General features: G+C 43.4%; 1 protein-coding gene across 3 annotated transcripts in view; it reads left to right on the plus strand.

Annotated features, from left to right (window-relative positions):
- RHPN1 (rhophilin Rho GTPase binding protein 1) overlaps positions 1-8,446 on the plus strand; it is a 208,822-nt gene extending 200,376 nt beyond the window's left edge. For all 3 annotated transcript variants that reach the window (XM_069220879.1, XM_069220878.1, XM_069220877.1), the window contains one exon: positions 7,841-8,446. In XM_069220879.1, the coding sequence (XP_069076980.1) occupies positions 7,841-8,026 (186 nt within the window). In that variant the 3' untranslated portion in view covers positions 8,027-8,446. The remainder of the gene's footprint in view (positions 1-7,840) is intronic.
- The last annotated feature ends 6,726 nt before the right edge of the window (positions 8,447-15,172 follow it).

Genomic DNA, 15,172 nt, shown 5'->3' on the forward strand with positions numbered 1-15,172 from the left:
AATGCTTACTTTGTAAAAAAAAAAAAAAAATTAACAAGTGCTGAGGCCGGAGGTTTTCTTGGAGTCCACTGCCGTAGTTTTCAACTGATGTGATTACTGAACACCAGAGCTGCCTGAACACAATTGCACCTCATGCCTCTTTCTTCTACCGTCTTGCACTTGGCGGATCCTTATTGCACCCATACATGTTCTTTTTCATCCCTACTTTATTCCTTTGTCACTGTTTTCCTGTCTTTTAATTCCTCCTTCTTTCTCCCTTTGCTGTCTGTCTTTGTCCTGGGTCGAAATTCGATTACGAAGAAAGTCCCGGGCCCCACAGTGAGTGTTGATTCCATCACGTGCAGCCACTGGTGCAAAGTAAGCATTTCCTTCTATCTCCTAACCCAAGGTACTGGGTACAGCTGCACGGCTCAATGAAACTCTTAGAACCAGTGCTATGTCAAAATTTTTGTTAAAAGTATCAACGTACGAAAACTACCACTATATTGTGAAGGTAAGAACATATAGACTTACCATTCTTAACTGCACATCAAGCTACATTGAAGAGATACACATCCACATCATCGAGGTGGAGATAAGAATAGTAACTATCTGCATACTTCACAATATTGTGGCTTTTAACTATTTTGCTCACAAATTGTGTCAGGTCTATTTTAAAATCACAGTATTCTGGTAGAAAGCCTGTGGCTAGTGAGAATGATCAGTTACATCTACCATTGGGTGGTGATGCAGGTTTAAGAGCACAGATACACCCAGCACGTAGCACAGCTAAGCCGTCCTTTGCTAGTAGGGTGGGAGCAGCTCAGTATGATTGCGAGTATAGCTGAATTCTCTTACTTTCAGGCTGTGTGTGTGTGTGTGCGCACACATCTGGACACACAATGCAGATTAGAGGCATTGATGGTTGTTGTGAGCTTCCAGTTGAAGTGCTAGAAAGGTGATCAAGGCTAGGACAGCCATGTTTGTAGGTTGGACAGGTACCAGCATAACAGGCTAGTACCTCTGGGAATCTCCACAGGCGCTACAGAAGGTGGGGGGGGGGGCTGCCATATGCCACGAAGGGCAATGCAGTCTGCTGTTTCCGAGCACCGGTGCAGGTTGTCACATTCACATTCGGGAAGTAATGAAGATTCTCAGGTGCAGGAAGAGCCGCAAGGACCAGGCATGGCAAACAGCTTGTAACAACAAGATCACAGGTGAGAACTAGCCCCTCAGACAACCTGGAGAAAGAGAGGTATTCACCACAGTAGTTCTCAAGCTCTTCACCTGCATTGGCATGAACTGGTAGTAGGGCACTTCAGTTTGGATGGGGAGGAAACAGAGCGTTGATCTTGGCACTGGCCCCTTTCTCCGGCAGCAGGTCCTCAGTGGTGGGCAGTTCTCCAAAGTGAGCTAAGTGGGCTGTCCTGTCACTTTGCTATACCATGGTTGAATCTTTTTTGAAAATCAACTACAGCATATGATTTTACTCCATGATTTGTAGCAAAATATTTACGCTGCCAAATCTTTCTTGCTAAATTAGTGTTGCGTTGTCTGATCCAGTTCTCCGGTTGAAGCCTGAACTTAAGTAGGGGTTCTACTATTCCCTATGCAATGCAGTCCTGAAGATGCTCTCACATATCTATTACACTAGAGACTGAACCGTCAACAGTGGTTCCACTTCTTTGCTCTGTATAATCAGCAAGGTATCAAACCCATAACTAAAGTGCTACATACAATGGACTTCTCCCTGAAAACAGTGGATTGATCATACATTTATCAAGTGGTTATTCAAATGTATAGACTGTGCATCACCTAGATACTTGATTAAATGTATGATTCATGCTGGTTATATACCCCACATTGATTCAATCATCCCCTTTTTGTTGAAATTTCATTATAAAACTTTGAGAGTGCCTATATTTGTACACCTATTGTCTTGTTTTGGTCTGTTAAATTACCCTTCTTAAGTTTGAGTCTAGATGTCTTTTCATATAGACAAACACATGATATACAAATAACTGTTTAATATTTGATGTAAATGATCCCCTTGTTGGTCATTTACCACAGTTTATGCTGATGCTCAGTGTCAAGAACACACTGACCTAAATGTTGTAACTTTCAAAAAGAACTAAAAATGTAGTAAATATCCATTTTGGAAGAGAATATGGCGATTCTGGTAGCTGACCCTTAGATTACTACTTTGAGACCCTCACAGACATAGTGGTGAGAGTTCCAAGATGGCCACCGCACAGTCCCAGTCATGCTCTAGTTGTTGTGGCCAGAGAGCTCGTCTCGTAAATGCACGAATGCCACACTGCGCAGTTCAGCTGAATTCTGGAGGCGTTTTGTGGTGTATTTTCACCACTTGTCGTTACAGTCGTGAGTAGTATTTATTAGAGAGAGACTAGTGTCTCAAAGTGTGTTTGGACTCTGATTTCATAGAAAGTTGTTTTTTTTTTTTTAGCTTGTTTTCGCTACAGCTTCAAACTCCAAAAAAAAAAACAAGCGTAAAGAAGTCATTCAAGGCTAGTTATAGAAGGAAGCCTTTTGATAACATTTTTAAATCAGAAACTACATACACAAATAATTTTTTTTAACACAGAAAAAGTAAACAAGATTAAAGCTGCAAGAATTTTTTTTTATTGTGAGCATTAAAACAATATATATTTATTACCGAGTGGCGGTTGCCACTAAGTAGTTAAAGTTAGGACCTAGTTTCTTTATAAAAAGCGTGTTTACTTGCCTGTGTCTTTGGCGCCACTTGACAAATCGTCACAAAACTTTCCAAAAAGGTTTGGCAGTCCTGTCAGATGCTTTCCGGAAAGTTTTGGGGTGATCCGTCCAGGGGAGGCTGAGAAGATTGGAGGGTGGGGGGGTGAACATGTTTCCCATTCATTTTTCCATTGGGGTTTTGAACAGCAGTAGTGCAAAAAGTACTGGACGGAATTACACCAAATTTGGCAGGAAGGTAGGTCCTGGTCCAGAAAGAGTGCTTTGTTTTCTTTTGGTGTAATTCCGTTCAGTAGTTTTTGAGAAATTGAGAGGGGGGGATTGTATATCTAGGTATGTGAAGGATTCGTGACCACTCCCTATCTTGTACAGAGATCTGATTGACTGATAACACTTCAACAACTGTAGCCGTTGAAGTGTTGTCAGCCATCTTGGGACTTGGCTGAAGCTGAGTCCCATAAAATAAAAAAAAATAAAAAAAAAAACAGGTCAGAAAAGGGACCAGGGTATGGACAACCTGAACCCTTAGCTCTGGTGCCCAAAAACATTTTTTTAAATTTTATTTTATGAGCAGAGGCACTTTAAAAAAAAAAAACGAAGCTCGGTCTCCCACGCTTTGTTACAGTAAAGCCCCCGGGTGGGCCAAGTCCCAGGGGATCTCATGTATTTAAAAGCAGGTGGGCCTCCTGGCCCCCTCCCGTTGCCTCAGGGATCGCCATCTCCCCGGGGCTTATTATTTGTATTGGGGGGGGGGGGGGGAGCCCTTGACTACAGTCCCAGAAAGCCAATAAAGGACAAAAAAAAACCATACCTAGCTTTGGGGGTACGAGTCCAGCTGGACTCATTTCCTTCTTTTTTTTTTTTCTCTCTTTTTTTTTTTTTTTTTTAAATTGAAAAAAGTTAAAAAACAAAATAAATAATAATAAATAAATTTTTTATTTTAAAGTGAACACAAATATCTCATTCTAAGTATATGAGATATTAAAGCTATCTCTTTCTCTCTCACTTTCTTTCACTCTTTCTCTCTTTTAATCAATTTCTCCCACTCACACACCCACTCAGAGACCCACTCAAACACTCATGTACCCACTTACAGATCCACTCAGACACTCATTCACCCACACACAGACCCACTAACACTCTCGTGCACCCACTCACAGACCCACGCACACACTGACACACCCACTAAAACACTGATGTACACACTTTCACACCCAAACTGACAATTTGACAGCCACTCTCACCCCCAGATACACCCTCTCATACCTGTTATCACATCCAGAGAAGCCGCAGCCAACTCCCGCCATGCACAGCCAAAGGGCTGTGCACAGTGTGGGTTTGGGTGATTAGGGAGTGTTGGCCACAGGGTACGGCTGCAGGCCAGGTCTTGCGGGCAGCCTCCCCTAACCATGGGAGAAGGACGTGCATGGTGCAAGATTGGGTGCTTATAGGGGGTTTGTCCTCAGATCCTGGCTGAGGCCAGGCCGTATGGCTAACAGTTGCCACGCACGGCCAAAGGCCATGCGCAGCGGTGGTTGGATTAACGCATAGTAATTAAGATTACTATATGTTTAAAAAAAAAAAAACATAGAAATTCACTGGAAAAAACAAAGGTTACAGGGACGTTATAGTTAGGAAATAGAATTTTTTGAAAACATAGAAATTGGCTTAAAAAAAAACAAAGGTTACAGGAACGTTATAGTTGGGCTCACATTTTAAACATACCAAACCATAGAAATTCACCAGTTATCGTTAGTTACCTCAAGTAACTATAGCTTGTGCCCTAAGGCAACTAGGGTCAAAAAAACAAAGGTTACTGGGATGTTTTAGTTAGGTGAATTTCTATGGTTTTGTACGTTTTAAAAGTGAGCCTAACTAAAACATCCCAGTAACCTTTGGTTTTTTGACCCTAGTTACTTTAGGGCACAAGTTATAGTTACTTGAGTTAACTAACTATAGCAGGTGAATTTCTATGGTTTTGTACGTTTTAAAAGTGAGCCTGTTATAGTTAGAGTTATCTCAAGTAACTATAACTCGCACCATAAGGTAACTGTAACTCCGCCCCTGTCATGCACAGTTTTTTCATCAAAAGTTTTACTGCAAATTTTACATTACTATTATCAATTATGTTATCACAGATGTCATGAGTGCAGTAATTTGTGGAGTAATTAGCAGCGCATTCCAAGGGCGTGAGTTATAGTTACCTAAGGGTAAGTCTGCCACCGGGAGATGGCGTTCCCCGGGGCTGCCGAGTGAGGCCCGCATTTCATTGGACAATCTGCCCCGGATAGGTGTCGGTCCACGGGGCTGCATGGGGGGACTGGCCCCAAGTTGGCTGCCAGCACTTCCTTGTTGAAGTGTTGGCAGCCAATCAAATCCCAGCACTAGATCTGGAGGGTTATATATACAAATTTGTTTCTTCTTTGATATTTCAAAAACTACTGAACAAATTTACACCAAATAACAAACATTTGCAATGCAATGGGTCTTGCGTATTTCGAACAAGTTAATTGTCATCTTTTGACAACAACGCCCACAAGCAAAAAGAAAACATGAGAAGAAACAGAGAAGAGATAACTTGGCAAAATGAAATAGTTAGCTTTTAAAAAAAACAAAAAGCTTTGCAATTTTGTGCCTGCTGGGCATGTTTTTGCCAATCACAATAGTACCTTGATCATGTCGGGAGCAGCGTAAGGGCACTAATTAAGTTGCATCAATTAGTACTTGATCACTGGTCCACTCACACAGAGAAACGGAAGTTATGCCAGACATGCCTTGACGAATTGTGAGGCTCTAAAGAAGAGTGGTATGCAAACCAACAAATGGTGAGCGACAGGCGGGCTCCAGCACTAAACACAAGAGAGTCTCACAAGCAAGATGCATGCGCTAGCGCGTGCACTCGCTAGCTCAACCCTAAAAAAAAAAAAGGGTGCTTTCTGGACCAAGGGTTACCTTTGTGCTAAATTTGATTTAATGCCGTCCCGTGGTTCGGGCACTGTTCCTGTTCAAAATCCCCATGGGAATTAACATGAGAATTGCAACTTTTTTGACCACCTCCACCTTTTTTTATCAGTGCCCTCCCTCCACCCCATCCCAGCTTGACAGATTATTACAAAACTTTCCAGACAGCAACTGACACGAGTGTCAAATTGTTTGGAAAATTAGTGAAGCTTCGTCAACCGGTGCCAAATATATAGACAAGTAAAAATGCTTTTTCTGTAGAAACTAGGTCCTAACTATAACTCCCTACTGGTGACCGCCAGTAGGTAATATATACATATCAACAAACAAGTAATTCAACAATATTAAGAAAATACATTTGTCCACCTTTGAGCAAAGGCATTAAAATAAAATAGTTAAAAGGTGGTTACTATAAAATAGCTTAAGGCAAACAAAGACAGGTATAAGGTAACATCCACTCATAGACTCCAGAAGAGAGAGAAAACCTAATATGTATATCAACTGAAGAATTAAAATTCTTATTTTTTACATTTACATTTATTAATGGGGAGGAGCAATCCTTCAGCTCAGCAAAGATCTAATAAAATAAGCCACTGAAATAAGTATGTTCAATTGCATTAAGTGTTACTAAGGGTTACAGTTCTATGACGTTATTGGTAATGTACTGTTGTACTAATTTGTAAGTGTCTTAAAAAGTAAAGCTACCACTAGACAAATTCAAATATGGAGAAGTAAAAGCACCAGGCGGCTGAAACAGTCTTTTTTCCACTTCCCCTTTCACCTCTGCAGGTGTGTATTGCAGATGTTCATTGTCTGTAGCCTGCAGTGGCAGTGAGGACTGTGGCCCTAGCTTCTGCTCCTGTGGAATTCAAATATCAGGTACTCTGACAGACTGAAGTGCCTTCAGATAGAAGTTCCACCTGAGCAGAACGGCAGAGGGAATAGGCATTAAGGCGTTAAGAGAATAAAATCTTCAGGGAAGGGATTAGACAGAAAATGGATGAGTTAGTGGCAGGAACAGCTTCGAGTTCTAGAGAAGGGGGGCCTCAAAATATACCAATCACATCTTCAGGGTCAGGATTGTACACACAAGTGATTCACGCAATTTCCCTAGTAATTCCTCTTACAAATCCTGAAGGATTCTGTGCTGTGAAGACCCCCATAAGGCGCAAATGTTTCTTACACAATGTTCCATTCATTTGTTGTGTCGCCCAGTCATTTTCTCAGAAGATCAATCCAAGGTGGCATTCATATTGTCTTATCTGAGTAGATGCAGTAGTGTGGTCTGTGCACCTAATCACTAGAAATGCTTCAATCTTACATGATTTTGAAGAATTTAGAGGTGGAATCTTTACTAATTTTTGACACATGGGCTGCATCCCAGGCTACTGACAACGAACTGTTGAAATTTCAGCAAGGCAATAGAGGTCTAGTTGCTTATCTGACTCAGTTCAGTTAACTCATAGTAGAAACCAACTGACCAGAGTCAAGAGCAGCCATCTTCTACAGTGGACTCCGAGAAGAGTTGAAAGACGCACTAGCCCAGATTCTCAAGAAACCAACAGAAATCTCAGAATTACTTGATGTGATCTTACAAATAGATCACCGTTTGTCAGAGAAGAAACTAGACTTTTGTCTGGTCTCACCCAGATATTATAGAGTCATGTTTGAGGGCATGAACAGTAGTGCAAAGAGGGCATGCTTTGTTCTCCCTTTAAGATGGCAGAACAGGCAGAACAGATTTTGAATTACCTGGGACAGGACTAAGCCTCTGCTCACACACTAAATAAGTGGGACGTTAGGGCCAAACAAAAAAATCAGGTTACTAGCTTCACATGCAGTTGGACACTCAGCATTTACCATGAAGGGTGACATTTCTATCCCAATACTCCTTCCACCTTTCGCTTTCGAAGGAAATTGAAGACCTACCTATTTAAGCAGTTTATTGTCCATTTATAATTGGAGTCCTCTTCAAAAGATGAATAACAGCTTCTGACGAGCGCTCCACTTACTAATTTACTCTTTGTCTCCCACACTCTTGAACAGTGCTTGGTTGGCTTGTAGCTACACGTACCATTCCATACATCCATTAACAAGATACTCTTGTTCTTGCCAATTGTCTTGTTGCTTTGTTAACATCTTATGTGTGTTCCTTTTTTCCTCAAAGGCGGACAAGAAGTCTTTGCTTCTGAAGCACAACAAGGAGAACAGCAGGAAGAGCATCATGAACAGCAAGAGTGCCAGCACACTATTTCTCGGGAGCAAGAAAAGTAGCCCCGGCAAGAGGAGTAAGAGCAGCGGTACCCTTGGGCTTCCCTTCTCTACCGCAGGAAATACTGAATCCATGCACTGATGCTGCTCGGTATATTACTTGAGATACAGACTCGAACCAAGTGACAGAGCTTGACTCGTGCTGCATCAGTGAAGAGCAGTGGCGGGACCGTGCTCTACAGTGATGAACTATTTGTGAAGGATTGCTGCCTCCGTTGGTTCTCGGAAGCTTCCTCTCACCCTTCAGCAATGGAATGGATCTCTCTTTGGGGTGAATCAGGATGAGCCGTATTATGATGGAACCAGAGGCATTCTTAACTGTTCAATGACGCGTCTCCCCTGGTGACAAAGCTGTCTTTGTAGAGTTAATAGTACGGTACATATAAAAGCGCTTTATTCCTTTTCCAGCCTTTCGGATGGCTTTTCAAAAAACAGTAGGGAGAAACCATTGTCTTGACTATGTGAATGAATCTGCTAAATATTAAAGTAGTTTTATTTTTAATGTGTTTTCCTAATACTTATTGAATTGATATGAAAGTCAAGTCAATTACACGTTAAAATACTAAACCTTTTCTGCTTGTACATTGGATGCTCGTATTTCTTCGTCACCTACCTAAGATGGGACTTCATTTCATCCAACACAGAAGGGTGAATTATTTAAATTGGGTATGCATGGCATGTGTGTATACTGAGACAGTGTTTACTGTTCAGCATGGCTGGTGACTACCACTTTTTTACCACTGATGCTAGAAGGACTAATGCCACCAGAATTGTATTGCACATTAATCAGTCAACCAAATAGTGTCTTTGTGCTCCTAACTCTCCAAGAATAATTAGGTTGAGCATTTTGGGATGACTGTAGGAGGTGGTTGTAGGTTTGCAGCTAAGGTTTGATTGAGATTCATCAGAACCAATTCAGCGACTTCAAGTGGGTTGTGGTTAAAATACAAGGCAGCCTCACAGTACCCATTATGCGCTAGAGCCCATGTTCAACCAGGCTGGATGCTCTTAAACTTGAAATCAAGTACAGCAGATGGGTACTTCTGAGCAAGAAATGTAAGCAGCTGCGTGTGCACTGGCAATAGCCTGGCTTCCGGGGTATCCATGAATTTGCAAATTACAATTGGCATTCCTGTTACATTACTGTGGGGTTGTTTGGCGACTGGGGTGTAAGCTCTGGTCAAGCAACAGCCACAGTCGTTTACAGGGTGAACCACAAAAAGGCACTAAATTAGCCTGGGCTTAACCCTGGGTAGCTTGGCACACAAAGCAGTCAGGCTTAAAACTTGGAGGCAACATGTAAATCATTTATGCAGCACTCAAACAGTGATAAAGTGAAAACACAACACAAGAAAAATCCCAAACCAGTTAAGAAAAAGAGTATATTTTAATAAATTATTTGACCCCAAAATAACAAAAATCCAATCCCGAGTTATCAATTTGTAAAGTTTAAGGCTCAAAACAGTGCCTGATATATAAAAGTGTCAACCACGGACATCTGGTCACAGGAGGCTGAGTCAAAGTCGAACGCCAAAGCAGACTGCAAATGAGCGAGGTTTGGATATTGTGAGAGGGCAGTTCTGATGATCTAGTCCGCCCAGATTTTTTTTCTTTTGGATCACCTGGTTTTTGACCTTTTGCTGTGGGGAGCCTCATAGTCCAGGACTCACCCACAGTAAACTCATGGTAAAATGGACTGCGTGTGTTTACCGCCAGTGCTGCCTTGTTAAGATAAGGCTGCCGTGACATAGCACGTGATCACATGTGCACACACATGCACCTGTGTTAGGGCTGCACAGGGAGGACTACTGTTGTGCGCAGCCCAAGAACTCCACCTAGGTAGCCTGGTGCAGAAGGGACAGTGGAGAGTAGGTGGTGACCTGGAATAGGCCTTATGATGTGGGTGTGCACATTTAAGAGTTAGTCGGTGTGCTTTACTGTCTTAACTGTAGTGACACTCCATTATATTCCAATGGGAAAGGCTGCCCTAGGGCTCAACACTAGGGACTCCAGAGTCGCACCAATGTGCACTGTAACCTGTATGAAAAGAACAATGCAGTAGGTTACAAAAGCATATCTGTACAGCTTATGGGTCATCCGGGAATGTAATCTTTCTCTGACTCAGCTCAGGATTAGGGTCCAGCCCTTTGTGACCCTGCTGGGCTGACTAATTACTGTTCTCTCCAGCAGCAGTAACAGGGCCCAGCATCATTCAGCCAGCTGTCGTCCTGTGCCAGGAACCAGGCCTGCCCCAGGCCACTCAACGAGGAAGGGCTCCTTGGAGGAATTGCTGGGTGAGGCCCTGGCAGGAATGTCCAAGCTCCCCTCCCTCCCCCAAAAGGAGAGCTGGGGGCCCAGGACCCCCTCCCTGGGCCCTGATGGTGAGGTGGAGGAGGGAATGCAGTCACACTCCCCCGAGTGGCCCGTAAAGCTGCCGCACTCAATGCATCTGCCTGCAGGAGCAGGCAGACCAGTAAAGAAGCTGCCTCCCATGGCAGCACACAGAGGTGCTGGCCATGTGGGGAGCCAGCAGGAGCGCCCAGGGGTGGTCCTCCCGTGCCACTTCCCAATGAAGCGCACAGCACATGGGGTGTCCAGGTGGGACCGGACACCTCAAAAAGGAAAAATACCCGTGGTGCGAGGCCGCAATACAAGTCCACCAATGGATCAGCTCTTCCTGGCTCAGCGGGAGAGCTGCTCATTGAGTATGCACGCTCCAGGAGCACTCCATAATGCCTTTTGAGGCTAATTGAGTTTACCTGCAAAATTACTTATTTCTAATGCAGTGGTGACCCCAGGAGAGTGGGGTCGCCATCAAATGATTCCCAAGCGCAGGGGAGCTGTAGCAGTGCAGCCTCTCCCCAAGAAGGTTCCAAATGTCCCCACTCTGTTTCTGGGAACTTGAAAAGGAACACTCTTCAAGGGTACCAGTGTGCATTCAAGCTGTCCCAGCTGGGACTTTTGTTTCAGGGTAATGGAACTGTGTCTTCTGGGGACAAAGATCATGGCTGCAGTCCTTGTAGCTTCAATGTGATTAACAATGGATTGCCATAATAATGAACACCCTCTAGGGGTGAAAGGCTCTTATTACATGTTTTTACAGAACTGTTTTTGCAGTCCTGTAGGGACTATGGTTAAAGTGCAGCATGTTAGGCTGAATGTGGTTAAAAATCTATGGTGGCAGCGTTGTGGTCAATGATGTGACGTGTATGATCATAAGGAAAGGCATCCTCCAGGGAGATGGTACTACGCAACTGTGAACAACCAAGTGATGTCCTTTAGGGATTTGGTCAACTGTGCATCATTTTTATGTAGAATGGTTCAATGTGGAATATGATGAAACTTTGCCAACACACTTTTTAGGGGTGTGGTTAGACTGCATAGATCATGCTGAGAGTTATCGTAACGGCACAAATCATTCCAACATGCCTATACATGTTTCTTGTTAATGCTTTATTCGCGTAACGAGACTGACCGCCTCTAGTGACGTCAGTCAACGAAGATGTATTTTGTTGCCAGTATTAGGTGATGTCACTCCACGTTACAGTTAGATGTTGCATTGGAATACAAGTGAATATTTTGCTATGTGGGTTGTTGGTCTACTTCTCCCTTTGGGAGAGACAACAATGATTACACAATGTCACCCAAAAGTAATTCCATCAACTTGTGTATATTTGTAAATTGTTGCATTGTATTGAGTAGTGTATGAGCCTCAAATGTATGTTTCCTTTTTTCCAAAGAAAAAGCACAGACTGGACAATAATTTATTGAGTGTTATTCGTTTGTACTTTTGAATGGTGAATACTAGCCCTCACCACCTCCCTTGCGTAAGCCGCTCTGCACCGTTGCCCTATGAGAGTCAAGTGCTACAATGGGGTGTTTGGTTCCCAGTGGTGGTTGAGTGCAGACCCATTACTTGTGCAGGCCACACAACTAATAACCCACCTTCCAACCGATATAAAGAGTGGACTGGGCCGGTCAACGCTTACGTTGCGACTTAGAAAGATTTTGGGAGCACAATGTCTAAGAAGGCAAAAGTTCAGTGGTACAAGGCTGCAGGAATGTCCGAGGAGGCATCGTTGTTGTTGGATGGCCATGGAGCAAAGCCACGGTGAAGATTTTTACCTTTGGACCAAGTCGCCAAAATGGAAGTCGAAAACCTCCTGCGGGACGAAGCAGAAGGGTGTAGCCAAAGACAGTTCTACAAGATTGGATACCCCTTTGGCGATGGACCGCTGAAGCAGATTTGCTGCAGCAGAGAAGAACGTTACAGGAGAAGCAAAAAGTCAGTCTGACTGGTGATGCACCTCGAGTGGATAGGTGAGCAGGTTGGTCCCTGTCTCCTCCTGTTCCCAGAGCACTTTTTGGCCAAATTCTGTCCTCAGTTTTGGAAATTGGTCCTTTGAGCCCCTTTAGCACCACAACGAAGGGTCCAAGAGTGGATGGAGACCTTGTGAGTTCAAAACTCAGGCTGGGTCCAGGTGCAGGTTCAAGATGGTGGGAGCCAGTTATGTCCCTGTGGCTCTAAACAGGAAGAGAGCAAACTAACCCTTGGAGTCACTTCTGGTAGTCCTGGTTGCAGGTGTAGGTGCAGGGCTCAAGAGCAGGGCAGGCCTCTGAGGATTCAAGGCAGGCTTCAGCCAACAAGACAGTCCTTCTAGGTACAGCAGCCTTCTGGCAGAGTGCACAGCTAGTCACAGTAGCAGGCAATCTTGAGTCCTTTCGCTGGTCCAGTAGTGAACTGAATAGTGGGCCTGGATGCCCTATTTTTATATCCTGGTACCCTTCTCCTGGAAGGTGGGAGAGGTTTCTGGAAAGGTTCTTGGAATTTTCTGATTCCCTTGCCCTAGCTCCAAGCTGGCTGTAGTGCCAATACAGGGTCCTTGAGCCTTTTGTGTGGAGACAGGACACAGCCTATTCAGATGCAAATGGCGTTGTAGTCAGCGCTGCCACCATCCTGCCAGTCTGCAGGCACAGAGGCCAGAAAAGCATTTTCTGGCATTTTTCTGAAAGTGGCATTTTCAAAATTGTAGTGAAAAAGAAACCCGATTTTACCATTAAAGAGTTTTATTATTAAAATTCCATTGGTACCAAACATAACATATCTGGCCCCTCTCAGTTAGGCACTACAGGTTATAAAATGTAATAAAGGATCCCCAATGTTATCCTATGGGAATGGTAAGGCCTCACAGTAGTGAGAAACACATTTGGGAGTTTTTCACTACCAGGAAATGTAAAACTTAAAAGTACATGTCCTAACTTTTGATTATACAGCACTCTGCTCTACGGGCTACCTATTACCTACATTAGAGGTGACATATGTGTAATAAAAGGGGAGTTTATGGCTTGGCAAGCAGGTTTAAATGCCAAGTTGAAATGGCAGTGGAACACTGCATTCAGGCTGCAGTGGCAGGCCTGAGACATGTTCGGAAGGGCTACTTAAGTGGGTGCCACAACTAGTGCTGCAGGTCCACTTACAGGTCCTGGGTATATGGCATACTACTCTACAAGGGACTTAGAGGTACATTGAATATGCCAATTGGGTATATGCCAAATAAACCATTTTTAAGGGAGAGAGCACAAGTACTTTGTGCACTTTACCACCAGTAAACTAGTGCCAGAGTCCTAAGGCCTACAAAAACAAATTAAGCAAAAAGTTCCAAAATGTTTGGGTGTGACCCTGCAGAGAGGACCAGGTCAAACAATTACCAGAGGAAAGAGACTGAGTACTTGCCCCAGTTACCACCGGCACTGCAGAAGAAGAGGAGATTATTCAGGAATGTAAATTATCTCTAATGCAGAGGTGAAGGTAAGATAATGCAAAAATGTAAATTCATTTCTAATGTAGAGGTTTGTTGTGCACTAAAAGCAGTTGGCACCACTTGCAGGCAGATCCAGTACAATACTGCTACTCAGGAAACCTGGGCATCTAACAGATATCAGGCTTCAGTCCAAGAGTGCAGATGCCTAACATGCTCTTGATTTGAAATACTTGTTCAGACCCAAGCGTGGCTAAATGTTGAAAAATTTCAACCATAGGACACACAGATGGCTGTTAGTGGGGGCCCAACAAAATAGCATCCATTTTATAGGTGTTTACAAGATGACGCTCTGCAGGATGACACAGGTCTCAGCAAAGCAGGTCAGCCAGTGGGTAAAGTTTTGATGTAATATCAGATGGGGGACTTCAAACCCGAGGACACTTTTCATTAAAGAAGCAACTTGCGTTACCTCCCCTGATCTCTTGACACGTGTTGTGAGACTATTATGTTGTTTTTCCACAATGGTCTCAGGAAATAACCTCAGATACGTGGGTACTTTCACTCTTCACCAAGGGTTATAGCATTGAATTAAACTGATTGCAACAAAAGACCAACAAGGTGTATGTACCTCTTCAGCTGGAGCAAGTATCATCCTTGCAAGCCAAAGGTGCAAATAAAGGGGTCCCTCCATCAGAAGGGTCTTACACAAATCATTTTAAAAATCCAAAGGAGGCTAATATATTGCGGCCAATCCTAGACCAAAGACTGTGAAACATTTTTGACCAACAGTTCATTCCAAAATGCCTTCTCGCTTGAGCTGGCAGGCAGGAGACTGCCGCTCTAGACCCTAATACTTCCAACACCAGTATATTGGGCCAAATATCTGGCAGGTGTAGTCCACAACTGCATTGTCAATGCATTCATAGCACTCTCAATTTGATGATCGATTGGCTAAAGGAAATAAGTTCAAAAATGTCAAGAGCAAACAACAAATTATTTGGTTGTTCCGCAAGCTTCTTTTTCGAAGTTTAATATAGCACAAACTTGGCCTGAGAACATAGGTCCCTAACAACACATCCAGTTAACACCTTTTTTTTTAGGCACAAGTAGATTAAGTGATTTGTGCAGAATCACACAATATTGAGCCCAGGCCAGGCTTCAAACCTGGTTTCCTAGTTCCAGTGTCAGCAGCTCCAGCCATTAGGCCTCATCTCCTCGTCAGCTAGTTCCACAAATTGGGATTCATAACCAGTGCAAACCAAAAACTAATCCTCACCTGCTTTTGGAGCAGAATTTCATGAAGCTAATCGTCCGTTTGCTTATATGAAGTGCATATCCCACAACATAATAATTGCTGTCATTCTGAAATTAGTTACCCTTTACCATGCTGCTTTCTTTAATAGTTAGGCAGGTCATGAAGCTATTGTGCATGGCATCATGTATTGGGTTACTTCCAATCTTAATTG

The sequence above is a fragment of the Pleurodeles waltl genome, chromosome 2_2 (assembly GCF_031143425.1).
Source record: "Pleurodeles waltl isolate 20211129_DDA chromosome 2_2, aPleWal1.hap1.20221129, whole genome shotgun sequence".
Classification (NCBI taxonomy): Eukaryota; Metazoa; Chordata; class Amphibia; order Caudata; family Salamandridae; genus Pleurodeles; species Pleurodeles waltl.